The following is a 15291-nucleotide window of genomic DNA, read 5'->3' on the forward strand; positions in this document are numbered from 1 at the left end:
GAAGTCCATATGAGTACCTGTTTGTGTGATTATTAACTAATATCAACCAGTAATTGCTGGTTGTTTTATCCTCCATGCCCCCATGGCATGTTTAAGAGCTGATGTGAGCTAGCGAGTTAGCGTTAGCATGGAGCACCAATCGTAGGGCTGTAAATAGTGAAGGATGAGAATATGTTTTTAGTGGATGCATACCATGTGAAATCTAGTTTTTTATGACAACCTGAATAACTTTCTGTAGATTCTGTTAGCACTTTGAAAGTCAGTTGAAGCCATCATTCTGCACTTGTAGAATGTTTGTATCTCACACACACACACACGGTAACTTCTGCACAGACTCGCTCCCGATATTGCCCCTGTTCTGGAAGTGAATCATTAAGGGGCTCATCAAGAGCCTTTACAATATGCAGGTGTGTTGGTGAGCAGGTGGAACTAACAGTGTGTGAGTGTGACTAAGAAGTAGTTTCTGAGTTAACCTTAAGAATGATTTTATTGAAAGAATCAGAGAGGCGATTTAGAAGCCTAAGCTGTTGAATAACCCAGGGTGTCCCTTACCGTAGTAATCTATGCACACCAGCCCTATCTGTACATTTGCATCAGTGACGTAAGCATGGCACCAGACCTTTCTGCTTTATCCACGTTGGAGGAACTGTTGGCACAGCGGGGCCTGGTGGGAGGGATGTGTGGCGCGGACATTGGAGGAGAGCTGTCAGCTAACCATCGGAGCGAGAGCAGGGGGAGGGGAGGAGGATGAGGGGAGCCAAGCTGCAGGATGATGAGGTTGGTCAGTTCCGTTTGGCCCGGGCCCAGGATGGGAGCTGGTCGTTCCTGCTCATTGCAGCGTTACGCGGCAAATCACACTGCTGAATCATCCCACGGCTTGTTGTGGTGCTCTCTGTACCTCCCGTTCCTTCCAAACCCGCTGTCCCCCCCCCTCTCGTTCTCTCCCCTCTCTGCTCCTCTCTCTCTCCAGTGGGTACCTTGGTATTTTATACCACCACACGGCGTGGCAGGGAGATCTGTCATGGAGAGGAAATGGAAGCCCCACTTCCCTCATCCTCCAATTAAAAACCCAAGCTCAAAGCTACTATAGTCGCTGTTGGAACTGGGAGCTGATTGGACTAGGAGTCAAACGAGGTGTTTACCACCAGTAATACACCTGCAGTAGACCTTTATATCCCCACGACACCTTCACAGTGGCCAGCAGTGAAGGCTTCTAAGGTTGTAATGCATTCACATATCCTCATATTTAATTTTGTATTCCTTAAGGAATATATATATATATATTTCAACCATAAAATGTAAAGTCTTAGTTTTTCCTCTTGGGAGACGTGCTCTCTTTGCTCAGGGTTTGATGATGATGTGAACATATCTGCCTGCCTTTAGAGGTCTACTTTAAGAGGATGAAACTGTGAGTGGTGACCATGAATGGGTTCTGGAAATACCTGAAGTGATGTGCTGTCTTCCCATTACATTGATCTCCCCCCCCCCTGCCACCACCTTCATTTCTTCCAAATGCATTCTGACATGGCTTGCGATATTACAACCTGTAAGGTTGGTAGACCAAAGATTGTCAGGCACTTTAGTCAACCAAGTCTAGGTTAGACAAACAACTGGAAATCCCTTGATGTTTTGAATCACAGCTGTAGCACAGATCCCTAACCTTCAGTAGATGATCCATTTCATCACCTGCCGTCCTCCCCCCCAGCCCCTACCCCTGTGTGTCTCCTCAGGGGGACTGCCCTGCTACAGACCCCAGGGAAGTTTCCCCTTTCTGGGATCACAGTGGAGCATAAGTCCCCTCTAAGGAAGGCCACGGGGGATGTGATGCATGCCTTACAACCCAGACTGCATGTCATACGTCTTCCCACAACCACCTAACCCCAGGTCCATAGGAGCGGTAGCATGGTGGAGTGTGCGTGTGCGTGTTCTGCCTGTGAGATGTGCATTACGTAGAGCTGTGTGTCGGGGGAATATAACGGGGCCCCCCACCCCCAGGATCACTTTGACGGTATTTTTGCTGCTTTGATTTCTCACATATCCATTCAGGGCCGGACCCTCCTGTCCAGGGACTATTGGGGGGTGGTGGGGAGGGGGGGTTAGGGGTTGTGGGGGGTTAGGGGTTGTGGATTTAATTCTTAACTGATTTGGTTTCAAATAAGGAATGGGAGAGGACATTTCTATACCTGGGATGATGAAATGCAACAAAAAAAAAAGAAACAGAAAAGAAAATAACTATCAAGCAAACACTCTGTTGTCCAGATCTGGATTGGAGCTCTGGACAGTGAACCAAATTGGTATCCAGTGCCTTCTGTTTGTGATACCTTCAAGTTTGGCGCAAAACCAGAGTTGGCAGGTAGTGTTTACAGGTTGTGGTTGTGTGTAAAAAAAAAAAAAAAAAAAAAAAAAATGAATACAAAGAAATCTCAATTTTTCCAGACAACCAGGGCATTATCACGCGAGGAGGTGCCAGCTTGTGTCCATGCATGTTCACCCCAACATCCTCATAGTCTACTGTGCTGTATGTCTCCTCCTCAAACCAGCACTCCATTTCAATTATACGTTTTGATATATGATTTGTTTATCGGTCGGTTCCCCTCCATTTGTCTACATATTTATTTATTTTTCTCTCTAACTCCCAAGATCTGAGTTTGTTTGCTGTGCTTCTTTGCTTTGGGATTCAGACTTCCCTAACTGTATGGTGTATGTTAACATTGTGTCCCTACGTGGACCATCCAGCCTCGTCACTTCCTGTTGGCTGTTACTTCCTGTTCCTGTTGGCTGTGTTACTTCCTGTATGCAGCTTCTTCACAACCTTTAACACTCCCTGCCTCCTGTTATTTTTGATAACATTCTGATTATTCATATATATTTATATATCTGGTTTGATATATACATATATAGTTTTTTTTTTGTTTGTAGTGTGACTTTTTTGAGGAATTTATTATCTGAAAGCTAATATGGGCTCTTAAATGAAGTAACCTAAGCATTGATTGAGAGGAATTATTTTGTTGCAACTTGTGAATTCAGACACCCCTTAAAGACAAATAAATCTGATTTGATCCTTTTAAAGAAGAGTTTTTGTTGTTGTGCTGTCTTTATTGTATGTCAGTGAAGTTGTGCCTTGGACTCCTGACCAGACTGTGACTCCTGACCAGACTGTGACTCCTGACCAGACTGTGACTCCTGACCAGACTGTGACTCCTGACCAGACTGTGACTCCTGACCAGACTGACTCCTGACCAGGTGTGTCCATACTACCATCAGAGATTGGAAAAGTAGACTCATCCTTCACTAAAGTTGAAGTACAGATACTCATTTAAAAATACTTTGGTAAAAGTTCTGGCTACACCTTTAGTTTTTTCAAAACCTTTTAGAAAAGAAAAATTCTTAAGTTTTGTTTTGAACACGACACAACATTTTCACTTTTGTAGAAGTCTTTTTTATAACTTTAAAATATATATTTTTCAACCTTTAGAAGAAAAAAAAATCAAACTTTTGTTTCGAACACAACACTACACAAGTGTTTTTTGTTTCCCTTTTTTTAACCTTTCTTAACTTGTATTTCACACCCAACACAACAACAGGCGTGGAATGACAAGAAATAATATTGATCATGGCAACGAAAACAGATTAAGACTAAAGTAACAAGCCTGGATTTAAAATGTAAGAAGTAGAGAGTAGAAATATTTGTGTAAATAATTTAAGGAGTAAAAAGTTGACGGAAAAAAACATAAGCAAGAAAAAGCGAACAGGAGAACGTACTAAAAGTCAAATGTATGGGATTTGGGATGCAAGTGAGAACTCCGTGCCACCAGGTGGCGCTGTAAGCTCATTACAACTGAAGCCTTGTCCTCGCTTCCATGTAAACGAAGAAATACTGGATAGCTGAATTGCTAACCCAGCTAATCCTCGAGGGTTGGGTCCAGAAATACAGTTAACTTGAGGGGGCTTTACTCCAAACAGCTCTACTACATTCATGTGAAAAGAAAAATTACCTGGTGTCCACCAGATAGTATATTGTAACTGGCGATGTCTGTGTATTCAGTCTTGAATTTCGAATCCATGTTCATGACATGATTGTTTGACATAATCGTAGCCCGTTTATTAATAATGTCGATCTTTTATTACTTTCATAACTTAGTTTTTTTTAATAGATTTTATGTAAAGCACTTTGAGCTGCAATTCTTGAAAGAAATGTGCTGTATAATAGTCTAATATTATTATTATTACTTTTAAATTTAAAAAATGGAAACAGAATTGGAGGAGCAGAGAGCTGAATGTAGTTAGTCGACCAGCAGAGAGCTGGACGTAGTGTTTCTAGTCGACCAGCAGAGAGCAGCACTGCCACAACCTGACTTCAACACACCTGTTTTAATCATTATATTCAAAATCTAAATCAATTTGAGAGGGTTTGTAGCAAAACGATGAATGCGTTTAGCTCTACAGCCTCCAGGCTGGGGACCCCTGCTCTCTCTTTTGAATAACTGAATGTATTTAAGTATGTAAGTACTGGCCAACAGTATGTATAATATACATGATTATATATTAAGACTAACTGGTGTTTAAAATACGTGGTCGAGGCTATGAATGTTTGAGTTGGATCGTCGACGGCAACAACACTGCAATACCTCACGTAATAAATCACTTTCTCACTTTCTCCTGCCTTTATGACTCCCCCCCCCCCCCCCGCCCGCCCGCTTCACTTCCTGTCTGATAACGGATAACGTGTGATTACCTCAGCTGCACACTGTTTTGGATTCTTGATAGTGGGGCTGTCATGACAACCATGATGTCACTGTCTTAACAAACACGAACAATCAACAATAGACCTTTTAACTGCACTGTTCATCGTATCGCAGATCAAACAAAGCCATGCACAGCTTTTTTTTTTTTTTTTACTGTATTTTGTTGTATTTTCACTGGGGTAGGCTAAAACAGGACTAGGCTAATGCAGTGCTATGCTAACACAAGTCTAGTTTTTTTACAGTCCTAGGCTAGCACAACGCTTGGCTGCCAGAGACCGTGTAGATGTAGGCTAACACAGAGCTAGGCTAACACCGGTTGTCTTTTTTCCTGGAGTTACAACTGGTTTGGGCTTGCCACCCCCTTTCATGTCTCACATCTAATGCTTACTGTTTCATACATACCAGCCTTGATGATGTCAACACACCCTCTATAGTCTCTCTATCTCCCTCTCTTTCGCCTTTTTCCAATTCTCTCTCTTTCGCTCTCTCTTTTACTTTTCCACAAGTTGGCCCATCAGTAGAAAGAGAGACTGAGGCGGGAGGACAGTTGAGGGGGGGTGGGGGGTGTGTGTGTGTGTGGGGGGGGGGGGGGGTGAGGGGGGTGGGTGAGGGGGGGTGGGGGTGGGGGTGGGTACGGTTCCCTCCCCTTTTACTTTCCCTTCCCCCGCACAACCCAGACACTGAGATCAACCTGCTCAGTCTCCTGCTGCTTTAAGAAGGGCAGCAGGAAAGCAAGGGCTCCCATACTCCCACACACACTCTCTCACACACAGACTCTCCCACACACTCTCTCTCTCACACACAGACTCTCTCACACACACACACACACACTCTCTCTCTCTCTACAGTCCTTACAGTCGAGACCAGCTCAGTTCACACCAGCTCAGGTAACAACCGGACTACTCCACTGTTCACCCAGCTCAGCTAGACGACCCACAGCATCGGTGGTACGTAAAACGTTACATCTCTGACAGTTTTTGTGTGTTGTTGCCTTGTCAAACTGTTTGTTTGGTAATCTTTCATTGCCCCGGGATATCATTTAGCATGCGTCCCGTTGGCAAGAGCTTGTCGCTAACAGCAGTAGTCATTTGTGATTGAGAACCCTCGTATGTAAAGTATAATGATGATGGGGTTTTAATGGCTTGGCGGCTGGGGAATCTGTCTTCAGGCCCGTCCCACTGTCAACCCCTCACACCTGTCAACACCCTACTCCTCTCCTGAAGGCCTGCAGAGTGCCTCTGATTCTCAACGCAGGAGGGAGTGAAGCTCAGAAGCAGAGGAGGGTTAGGAGACTGAGCTCCCCCACCAGTTGACTCTACCCTGGGGCAGCCATCATGGACGCCCCCCTTGGCCTGGAGGTAGCGCTGCCCGCCGCAGGTGCACGCGAGGAGACGGTGTGCGAGGCTCTAGGGCGCTTCGAGGCGACGCTGCGTGCGGCTGTGAGTGAGGTGCACGTGGACGTGAGTGCGTTCAAGCGGGGGATGGAGCGGAGGGTGGAGGAGGCCTGCAGGACCAGCGCTCCACTGCTGGAGGCTGTGACTCTGCTGCAGCAGGAGAACCAGCAGCTCCGGGGGCAGCTGGAGACTCTTACCCGCCTGGTGGAGGCTCTGGCTGGGGCACCGGTTGAAAAGAGCCCTCTGGGGGGGGGGGAGAGGATGGGAGAGGGGCATGGAGTCAACCAGTCCCAGGCCCAGCCACAGCCCCAGGCACAGTCCCAGGCCCAGCCACAGCCCCAGGCCCAGCCACAACCACAACCCCAGGTACAGCCACAGCCACAGCCCCAGGTTGGCTCCTCTCCCCTGGGCTTTGTCGGTAGCAGCCAGCCCAGTCAAGCAGCCTCCACCCTCCCAGCTTTCTCAGGGTCAGAACTCCCCTGGAGAACAGGACTGCGTTCTGGTTCTGGACTCGGTCCCAGTTCCAGTACCCACCCATCATCTCCTGCCTTGTCAGCCCACTTGTCTCGGACTCTGTCCAACGTGAGTATGGATGTCACCTGAGCCTAACCTGACTAGAGATATGACCTCACCTGAATTTGGGATGTGTACCCCTTCTATCTCTTTCTCTCTCTTTCTCTTTCTCTCTCTCTCTCTCTCTCTCTCTCTCTCTCTCTCTCTCTCTCTCTCTCTCTCTCTCTCTCTCTCTCTTTCACCACTCACTTACTCACTCTACTTCTACCTCTCCCTTTCTCTCTCCCCCCCTCTCTCCCTAGTGCCTCCAGCCCTCTAAGTTCACCCCCCCCCCCGAAAGGGCACATGTATTTTTGGAATTCTGGTCTGATTGATGGCCCTGGTTCTGGGTCTAGTTCCTCTGGGGGCGTTGACCTCCCCTGGTGAGGGCTAGCCACGCTCAGGGCTCGAGAGCAGGGATTTAAAGATGCCCACTTGCCTTTTACAATGAGCCTCGCTTTTTATAGCTACCCAAGGGGGATGGAGAGAGAGAAAGAGAGAGCGTGTCTGTACGTATGTGTGTACGTGTGTTTGTGTGTGTACGTGTGTATGTGTGTATGTGTGTTTGTGTGTGTATGTGTGTTTGTGTGTGTATGTGTGTTTGTGTGTGTATGTGTGTTTGTGTGTGTATGTGTGTTTGTGTGTGTATGTGTGTTTGTGTGTGTATGTGTGTTTGTGTGTGTATGTGTGTTTGTGTGTGTATGTGTGTTTGGGTGTGTATGTGTGTTTGGGTGTGTATGTGCGCCAGCACAGCCCTGCATACTGAGTGGATTTTTATAGCATCACATTCCCACTTTACCCTGAAGTGTGACATCATGCAGCCATGAACGTATAAAAACAGAACTGGGGAGAGGTGAGACAAACCCAACCCTGAGTTTTCCATTATTCCATGACGAAGTTGCAGTCATGGGAGTTTCCCTCAGCCGGGGTATGGGCTAATCCATGTTGTACAGTGGTAGCACGGGCTGTACCACCACAGCCCACGAAGAGGGGTGTAGAGGCTGAGAAAAACATGAGAATGTTGAGTTTCAGGGTGGATGCTGTTTGATGACGGAGACAATCGTTGAGCCACATGCAGGTTAGGGTATGGATTGGGATAGGGGATAGGGAAGGTTCAGGGGTCAGGGGTCAAAGGTTGGGGTAGGGATTTAGGGTCAGGGAGATTGTGGGGATCCTTTTTCACTGAGAAGCATCTTCTGTTGTGTCGATGGAAGAAACATGGATGATCAGCAGTCAGACCTTTAGCTCTGCCCTCATCCACTCACTGTTCATCATAGAGCAAGAGGGAACTTACTACACATTCAATACATGGTCATGTACTTGCATGAACAAACACACACACACACACACAGACAGGGAAGCCTGCCTCCTGACCTTAAAGGAGCCAGAGGTCCAGAAAGTGTTATCTGAAGTGCAGCGCATGAGGGATTGGTCTGTCAACCAATCCCTGCCCAGACGCTCCCTGAAGTTGAATTCAGACTGTCAGTATCCTACACACACATATACACACTCACAAACATAGAGACACACACACAGAGACACGCACACAGAGACACACACACAGAGACACGCACACACAGACAGAACACACACACACACACTAACCCTGCCAGCTGTTCCCCTCTTGAAACACACACCATGCCAACATTCCACACCTCTGATGTCAACCCTAGTGTCAGCCCTGATCCTAAGTGAGCCCCTCTCAGTGTCTATGTGTGTCTGTTTCTATGTGTGCCTGTTTCTATGTGTGTGTGTGTGTTTGTGTGTGTGTCTGTGCAAATGTGCCAATGAAAGATAAAGGGCTGAGATAGAGAGATAAGGGGTTGAGATGGATAGAGGACTGAGATAGAGGGCTGAGATAGAGAGATAAGGGGTTGAGATGGATAGAGGACTGAGATAGAGGGCTGAGATAGAGAGATAGGGGGTTGAGATGGATAGAGGACTGAGATAGAGGGCTGAGATAGAGAGATAGGGGTTTGAGATGGATAGAGGACTGAGATAGAGGGCTGAGATAGAGAGATAGGGGGTTGAGATGGATAGAGGACTGAGATAGAGGGCTGAGATAGAGAGATATGGGGTTGAGATGGATAGAGGACTGAGATAGAGGGCTGAGATAGAGAGATAGGGGGTTGAGATGGATAGAGGACTGAGATAGAGGGCTGAGATAGAGAGATAGGGGGTTGAGATGGATAGAGGACTGAGATAGAGGGCTGAGATAGAGAAATAGGGGGTTGAGATGGATAGAGGACTGAGATAGAGGGCTGAGATAGAGAGATAGGGGGTTGAGATGGATAGAGGACTGAGATAGAGGGCTGAGATAGAGAGATAGGGGGTTGAGATGGATAGAGGACTGAGATAGAGGGCTGAGATAGAGAGATAGGGGGTTGAGATGGATAGAGGACTGAGATAGAGGGCTGAGATAGAGAGATAGGGGGTTGAGATGGATAGAGGACTGAGATAGAGGGCTGAGATAGAGAGATAGGGGGTTGAGATGGATAGAGGACTGAGATAGAGGGCTGAGATAGAGAGATAGGGGGTTGAGATGGATAGAGGACTGAGATAGAGGGCTGAGATAGAGAGATATGGGGTTGAGATGGATAGAGGACTGAGATAGAGGGCTGAGATAGAGAGATATGGGGTTGAGATGGATAGAGGACTGAGATAGAGGGCTGAGATAGAGAGATAGGGGGTTGAGATGGATAGAGGACTGAGATAGAGGGCTGAGATAGAGAGATAGGGGGTTGAGATGGATAGAGGACTGAGATAGAGGGCTGAGATAGAGAGATAGGGGGTTGAGATGGATAGAGGACTGAGATAGAGGGCTGAGAGCTTGACAGGGATTGATGAGTGGGATGAAGAGATCATGGGTGAGGTCCTGCAGACAGTGACAGTGACATGGGGATGTCAGGGGAGCCCTGACATCACGGCCAGTGCTAATCCCTGCTACTTCTAACTCCATGAGAGGAGGAATCAGCAGAAGCTCTGTGGCTGGCAGTCACAGACAGACAGTACCATACCTTAGTAAAGCCAAGGGGATCCAGGAGAGGGAGAGGGGTAGACAGGAGAGGGAGAGGGGTAGACAGGAGAGGGAGAGGGGTAGACAGGAGAGGGAGAGGGGTAGACAGGAGAGGGGTAGACAGGAGAGGGAGAGGGGTAGACAGGAGAGGGAGAGGGGTAGACAGGAGAGGGAGAGGGGTAGACAGGAGAGGGAGAGGGGTAGACAGGAGAGGGGTAGACAGGAGAGGGAGAGGGGTAGACAGGAGAGGGAGAGGGGTAGACAGGAGAGGGAGAGGGGTAGACAGGAGAGGGGTAGACAGGAGAGGGAGAGGGGTAGACAGGAGAGGGGTAGACAGGAGAGGGAGAGGGGTAGACAGGAGAGGGGTAGACAGGAGAGGGAGAGGGGTAGACAGGAGAGGGAGAGGGGTAGACAGGAGAGGGAGAGGGGTAGACAGGAGAGGGAGAGGGGTAGACAGGAGAGAGGTAGACAGGAGAGGGGTAGACAGGGTAGGGAGAGGGGTAGACAGGAGAGGGAGAGGGGTAGACAGGAGAGGGAGAGGGGTAGACAGGAGAGGGAGAGGGGTAGACAGGAGAGGGGTAGACAGGAGAGGGAGAGGGGTAGACAGGAGAGGGAGAGGGGTAGACAGGAGAGGGAGAGGGGTAGACAGGAGAGGGGTAGACAGGAGAGGGAGAGGGGTAGACAGGAGAGGGAGAGGGGTAGACAGGAGAGGGAGAGGGGTAGACAGGAGAGAGGTAGACAGGAGAGGGGTAGACAGGGTAGGGAGAGGGTAGACAGGGCAGACCGGGGTTAGCTGCACCAATAACTCAAACAGATTTCAAAGGCCTCCGTTCAGGGCTATATTAGGAGGTAGAGGGGGGGGGGACTGGGATGATGGAGGCTCCGGGGGGGTCGGGGGGGTCGGAGGGGTGGGGGGTGAGGGGGTGGAGACTAATTACGAAACCTAAAATAGGCAGAGGAGCAGAGTGAGACCTGCATTACAGAGCAGGATTAGGCTGAGAGTGAGAGCCCTGATCTGGAGCCCAGACACACTGGAGTAGGAGGTAGAAGGAAGGATTCAGCTAATATCACCCTGGGCTCTGAATGAATTCCCTTAGAGTCTAGGCTGCACTGCCATGTTTGTCCACAAGGTGTCACTACACACACCAGCTGGGTCAACAGGCCATCTAAGGCATCTAATGTTACTAGTTCCATTTTAGGCCCTTTGCTGCTTCCACTTTGATGAACCTTCCCCCCCACAAACACGCACACACACACACACACACACACACACAGCATAGATACAGAACCTACTGATGGAGGAAGCCAAATGCATGAGAGCTCCTCAACATGTGTGTTGTCATAGCGATGTTGTGATGTTGACTCTGTGTTGAAGCTTCCGTTCTGTCCTCAGGGCGTTGATGTGACAGCTGCAGAGCGAGAGAGCATCTCCTCCACCACGGCCCAGGAGAACGGGGGTCACACCAGGCTGGGTAACAACACACACACACACACACACACACACACGTACACACAATCAAAGAAGATGGTAACTACTCCATAATGCCCTTTTCACAAGCAACAAGGCTTCTCAGATGCCCACAGATCAGCACCTACAACTAACTTACATGCCCAAAGATTTAGCGCCTGTAACCAACCTAAATATCCACAGGCCAGCATCTATAATCAACCTTAACGATAATCTTCTACAATCCTAACCCTAAACATTGTATGTTCAGTCTGCCAGCTGGAATCTCATACATACATTCTTCCTGTGTCTCCTATCCAATCAGAGAGCTCTTTGAGGTCACAGCGAGAGAGATCATTGGTGGACAGCGAGGTGTCCCAGGACCATTCAGCAGTGGTCCAGACCAGACCTCATCTCCCTCTTACTGCCATTACCAAGATCAGCCTCGACCCTCCCCCAAGCCCCGGACAAGCCTCACCCCCCAGCCCCAGCACAGCCCAGCCTCTTAGCTCTGGTCCCCAGCCTCTAGTCTTCCCTCCCCAGACTCTATCCTCCCCTCCCCAGACTCTATCCTCCCCTACCCAGCCTCTAACCTTTCCTACCCTGCCTCTAGACTCTCCTACCCAGCCTCTATCCTTCCCTCCCCAGCCTCTCACCTCTCCTACCCATCCTCCAACCTCCATTCTCCAGCCTCTCACCTCCCCTCCCCAGCCTCTAACCTCCCCTCCCCAGCCTCTCACCTCCCCTCCTCAGCCTCTAACCTTCTCTCCCCAGCCTCTCTCCTCCCCTCCCCAGCCTCTCTCCTCCCCTACCCAGCCTCTCACCTCCCCTCCCCAGCCTCTAACCTCCCCTCCCCAGCCTCTAACCTCTCCTCCCCAGCCTCTAACCTCTCTTCCCCAGTCTCCTGCATGGACCTCACCAGATACAGCTGCTCTCAAACCGGGGGAATATCCTTTTAAACGTGGTGAGTGATATGTAAATAACATACCTCTTCTCATGTCTATCGTCTTGCTGTACTTCTTTTGTCTGTCCTTTTTTCACCAGTCCACATGGCTACTCTCATCTTTTCAAAAATCCTTCTTTCCTTTTTTCCATGTTCTGTCCATTTGTCTTTCTGACTTGGCCTACCCTCTTCATTTCTCTACCTTGTGCACACACTTCCTGTCTGTGTGAGAAGGCCCCACTCTCATGACATCCAGTCCAGGTCTTAAACGAAGCGTGAGCTTTCCTCAGTCAACAGGTAAGATAACACACCTAGCCTAGCCTCTACATAGGCCTAGCCTTTACCTTTGCCTAAGCTCTATATTAGCTTAGCTTCTACCAGCCTCTGCAGGAGCATAGCCTTTACACTAGCCTAGTCTAGCCTCTGTATTAGCCTAGCGTTGATATTAGCATGATAAGGGTGATAACTTATCTTTTGTCCTCTACGTAGAAATACTACCATCCAGATCTGTGGGGAACTCTGGCTTCTCCCCGGGAATCAGCAAGAAGTGAGTCCCCCCGCCATATCGTGTCACTACACAGGGTCCATATCGTGTCACTACACAGGGTCCATATCGTGTCACTACACAGGGTACAATGTGTATGTGTACTGCAGGGTAATGTGTGTGTTTGTGTGTGCTGCAGGGTGCAGGGAGCAGTGAGCCCGTCTCTGAGTGGTGTTGGTGTGGAGCGCAGGAGAGAGCTAACGAGGTCCCAGACACTGCCTCGCTCCAGCGGGACGCAGGCCAAACGAGCCGTTTTTGAGAAGCTGGACTCTGAGCCAGGCAGGTAGGCAGCGCCCTCACGCTTTCAGACGCCCTCCCTCCTACACTCTACCTCCTACACCTTCCCTCCCTCATACACCCTCACTCCCTCCCCATTAAAACACCACACGGTCATTCAAGCCCCTGCCGTGCTGAGGTCCAGTGGTGTTCCAGTGTGAGCTGTTCCCCCTGTGTTCCCCAGGCCCCAGGCTCAGGACTCCAGGCCCAAACTGAAGCGCTCGCAGAGTTTCGGTATGTCCAGCGCCAGCAGCATCAAGCAGGTCCTGCTGGAGTGGTGTCGCTCTAAAACCATCGGCTATCAGGTGAGCAAAACCAGAAGAGAGGACTTCCTGGTCAGGGGAGTAGGGTTGTTTTCAAATGTGGGTGCAACAGCTTTTTTATGCATAACTGCGGTCAGAAAATATAATTTTCTTGATAAAAGGTGTGTGTGTGTTTGTGTGGGGGGGCAGCTTTGCCGTTTTCAAAAAGAGAGTGGGATAAGTCATGACATTAGAGCAGGGTTCTCCAATCCTGGTCCTCAGGGGATTTGAATCAGGTGTGTTGGAGCAGGAAAACATCTAAAACATACAGAACAAGGTGCCCTGAGGACCAGGATGTGACACCCCTGCATTAGAGCATTTGGCTGCAGATGAAGAGGTGGCAGGTTCTAATCAGTGATCTGTTTTGGCATTGGCTTCTCCCAGAACATAGACCTCCAGAACTACTCCTCCAGCTGGTGTGATGGCATGGCCTTCTGTGCCCTGGTCCACTCATTCTTCCCTCTGGAGTTTGACTACAACACACTGAACCCGGCCAACAGGAAACACAACTTCGAAGTTGCCTTTACCACAGCAGAGTAAGTGTGTGGTTCAGAGTTTGTGTGTCAGAATGTGTGAGACACAAAGTGTGTGTTTGTGTGTATATTATTCAGGCATAACAGTATTTTACTTAATGTTTAGTATAGTATTACTTAGGACTAGTATATGCATATATACTTAATGGTATAGTACTAGTACTATAATACTAGTATTTAGTAGTATACTACAGATGTGCGTTTCCATGTTCCATTCCCTATTCTTCCCTGCGTCAGAGAACAGGCTGACTGTGTGAGACTGATCGAGGTGGAGGACATGCTGGTGATGGGGAACAAGCCTGACCCCATGTGTGTGTTCACCTACGTGCAGTCCCTCTACAACCACCTGAAGAGGTTCGAGTGATCAAAACAAACCAACCCCATCCTCTTTCTAGCTACCGCTACCGCAACCGCTACCGGAAAGTGAAGCTCTCTCTCACCACTGCTGCGTCTGTGACGGATAGCTCCGTCCAGTGATCCCGCTATCTTAGATTTCTTGCTGATCATCACTGTTGACATTTACGATTGTTGTTGTTTACAATATTACTATTGTAAATTGTACACCGGATTTACAACTCTATTGAATTTTGCGAGAACGCCATGTGCTGTAAATAGGATGTGAAATTGCCTCGTTTGAAATAACGAGGTATTGCATGTGTAATTGAATGTGTGAATCTGGAAATAAAATGTATAGTTTTGTATACTACACAGTTCTTGATATAGTATCGCCTCCTGGTCTCAGCCTCTTGACCGATATTGGTAAAATAGATTTGTGGGTTAAAGGTTAACTACCTGTCTCAAAATAAACATACATTTACCCACTCCCACGTATATTTAAAGCATTCAGGTTATAAGTTGTGAATACCATCTGGTATCGCATTAAACTTGTAGAACACTATTAGACAATGTGAAATGGTAAGACGTTCATTGGTCGGTTACACAAAGTATAATTTTTTCTGTTAAACGTATTATGTCTCAAGCATAAATATGTTTATGATTTCTGGCTCTTACAATGACATCAGAGATAAAACGACCGACAAGAAACGAAATGTAGAAATTGTGTTCTTTTATTTCACATTAATAAATCATAAATCACTTTGGTCTGTGCTCCAATTATTGTAAAACGTGAAAACGTACTTGCCTTCCATAGACTACAACGCTGAAAGTCAGTACCCAAGTACTGTAGCAACGCAAATACGCAATCACGAGTAAGTTTGCACTTCTGAGATCTGTTGGTGGAATTCCTCTCCACACTCTGGCCCAGTAGATGGCGGTATACGCACCTTCAAGTTGGATGTGATCTGTCAATCAAATTTAACGAAGAAGAAACTTTGCTAGCATTACCTAAACAAAGATGGCGGCGTGTGTCATACGTCGGACGTTACTGTCCAGTGTTAGCAAATACAGTAGAAAAAACACAATTAGGGTATTAAATGTAGATTTAACCAGTAGACATACTGGACCTACTATATCCTGTTCGACATGTGGATTGTTCAGCGTTCAACAGAAACGCTTTATGTCGTCAAGGTAAGCGTTGCA

The 15291-nt window shown here is 48.0% G+C and overlaps 2 protein-coding genes across 10 annotated transcripts in view; both read left to right on the forward strand.

The window, feature by feature from the left end:
* The first annotated feature begins 5460 nt into the window (after nt 1–5460).
* On the forward strand, nt 5461–14852 carry LOC146287698 (uncharacterized). 3 transcript variants are annotated; one of them, XM_084697534.1, is made up of 10 exons: nt 5462–5692; nt 5914–6721; nt 11101–11179; nt 11480–12118; nt 12332–12394; nt 12587–12644; nt 12781–12924; nt 13102–13222; nt 13604–13755; nt 13990–14852. In XM_084697534.1, exons 2-10 carry the CDS (start codon nt 6080–6082, stop codon nt 14114–14116), a joined length of 2025 nt encoding a protein of 674 aa, XP_084553660.1. In that variant the 5' UTR covers nt 5462–5692; nt 5914–6079; the 3' UTR covers nt 14117–14852. The 3 variants fall into 3 exon arrangements, with proteins under 3 accessions (XP_084553662.1, XP_084553660.1, XP_084553661.1); XM_084697535.1 differs by having other exon boundaries at nt 5969–6721; XM_084697536.1 differs by lacking the exon at nt 12332–12394 and having other exon boundaries at nt 5461–5692.
* Nucleotides 14853–15078: 226 nt separating this feature from the next.
* The window catches only part of LOC146287699 (polymerase delta-interacting protein 2-like), an 8989-nt gene continuing 8776 nt past the window's right edge, over nt 15079–15291 (forward strand). For 6 of the 7 annotated variants that reach the window (XM_084697542.1, XM_084697544.1, XM_084697540.1 and 3 more), the window contains exon 1: nt 15080–15279. In XM_084697542.1, coding sequence (XP_084553668.1) covers nt 15107–15279 — 173 coding nt within the window. In that variant the 5' untranslated portion in view covers nt 15080–15106. Of the gene's footprint in view, nt 15280–15291 lie in introns of all 7 variants that reach the window. The other variant, XM_084697545.1, reaches the window with a different exon arrangement.

This window comes from Hypomesus nipponensis, chromosome 5 (genome assembly GCF_054491055.1).
Source record: "Hypomesus nipponensis isolate SF chromosome 5, ASM5449105v1, whole genome shotgun sequence".
Taxonomy (NCBI): Eukaryota; Metazoa; Chordata; class Actinopteri; order Osmeriformes; family Osmeridae; genus Hypomesus; species Hypomesus nipponensis.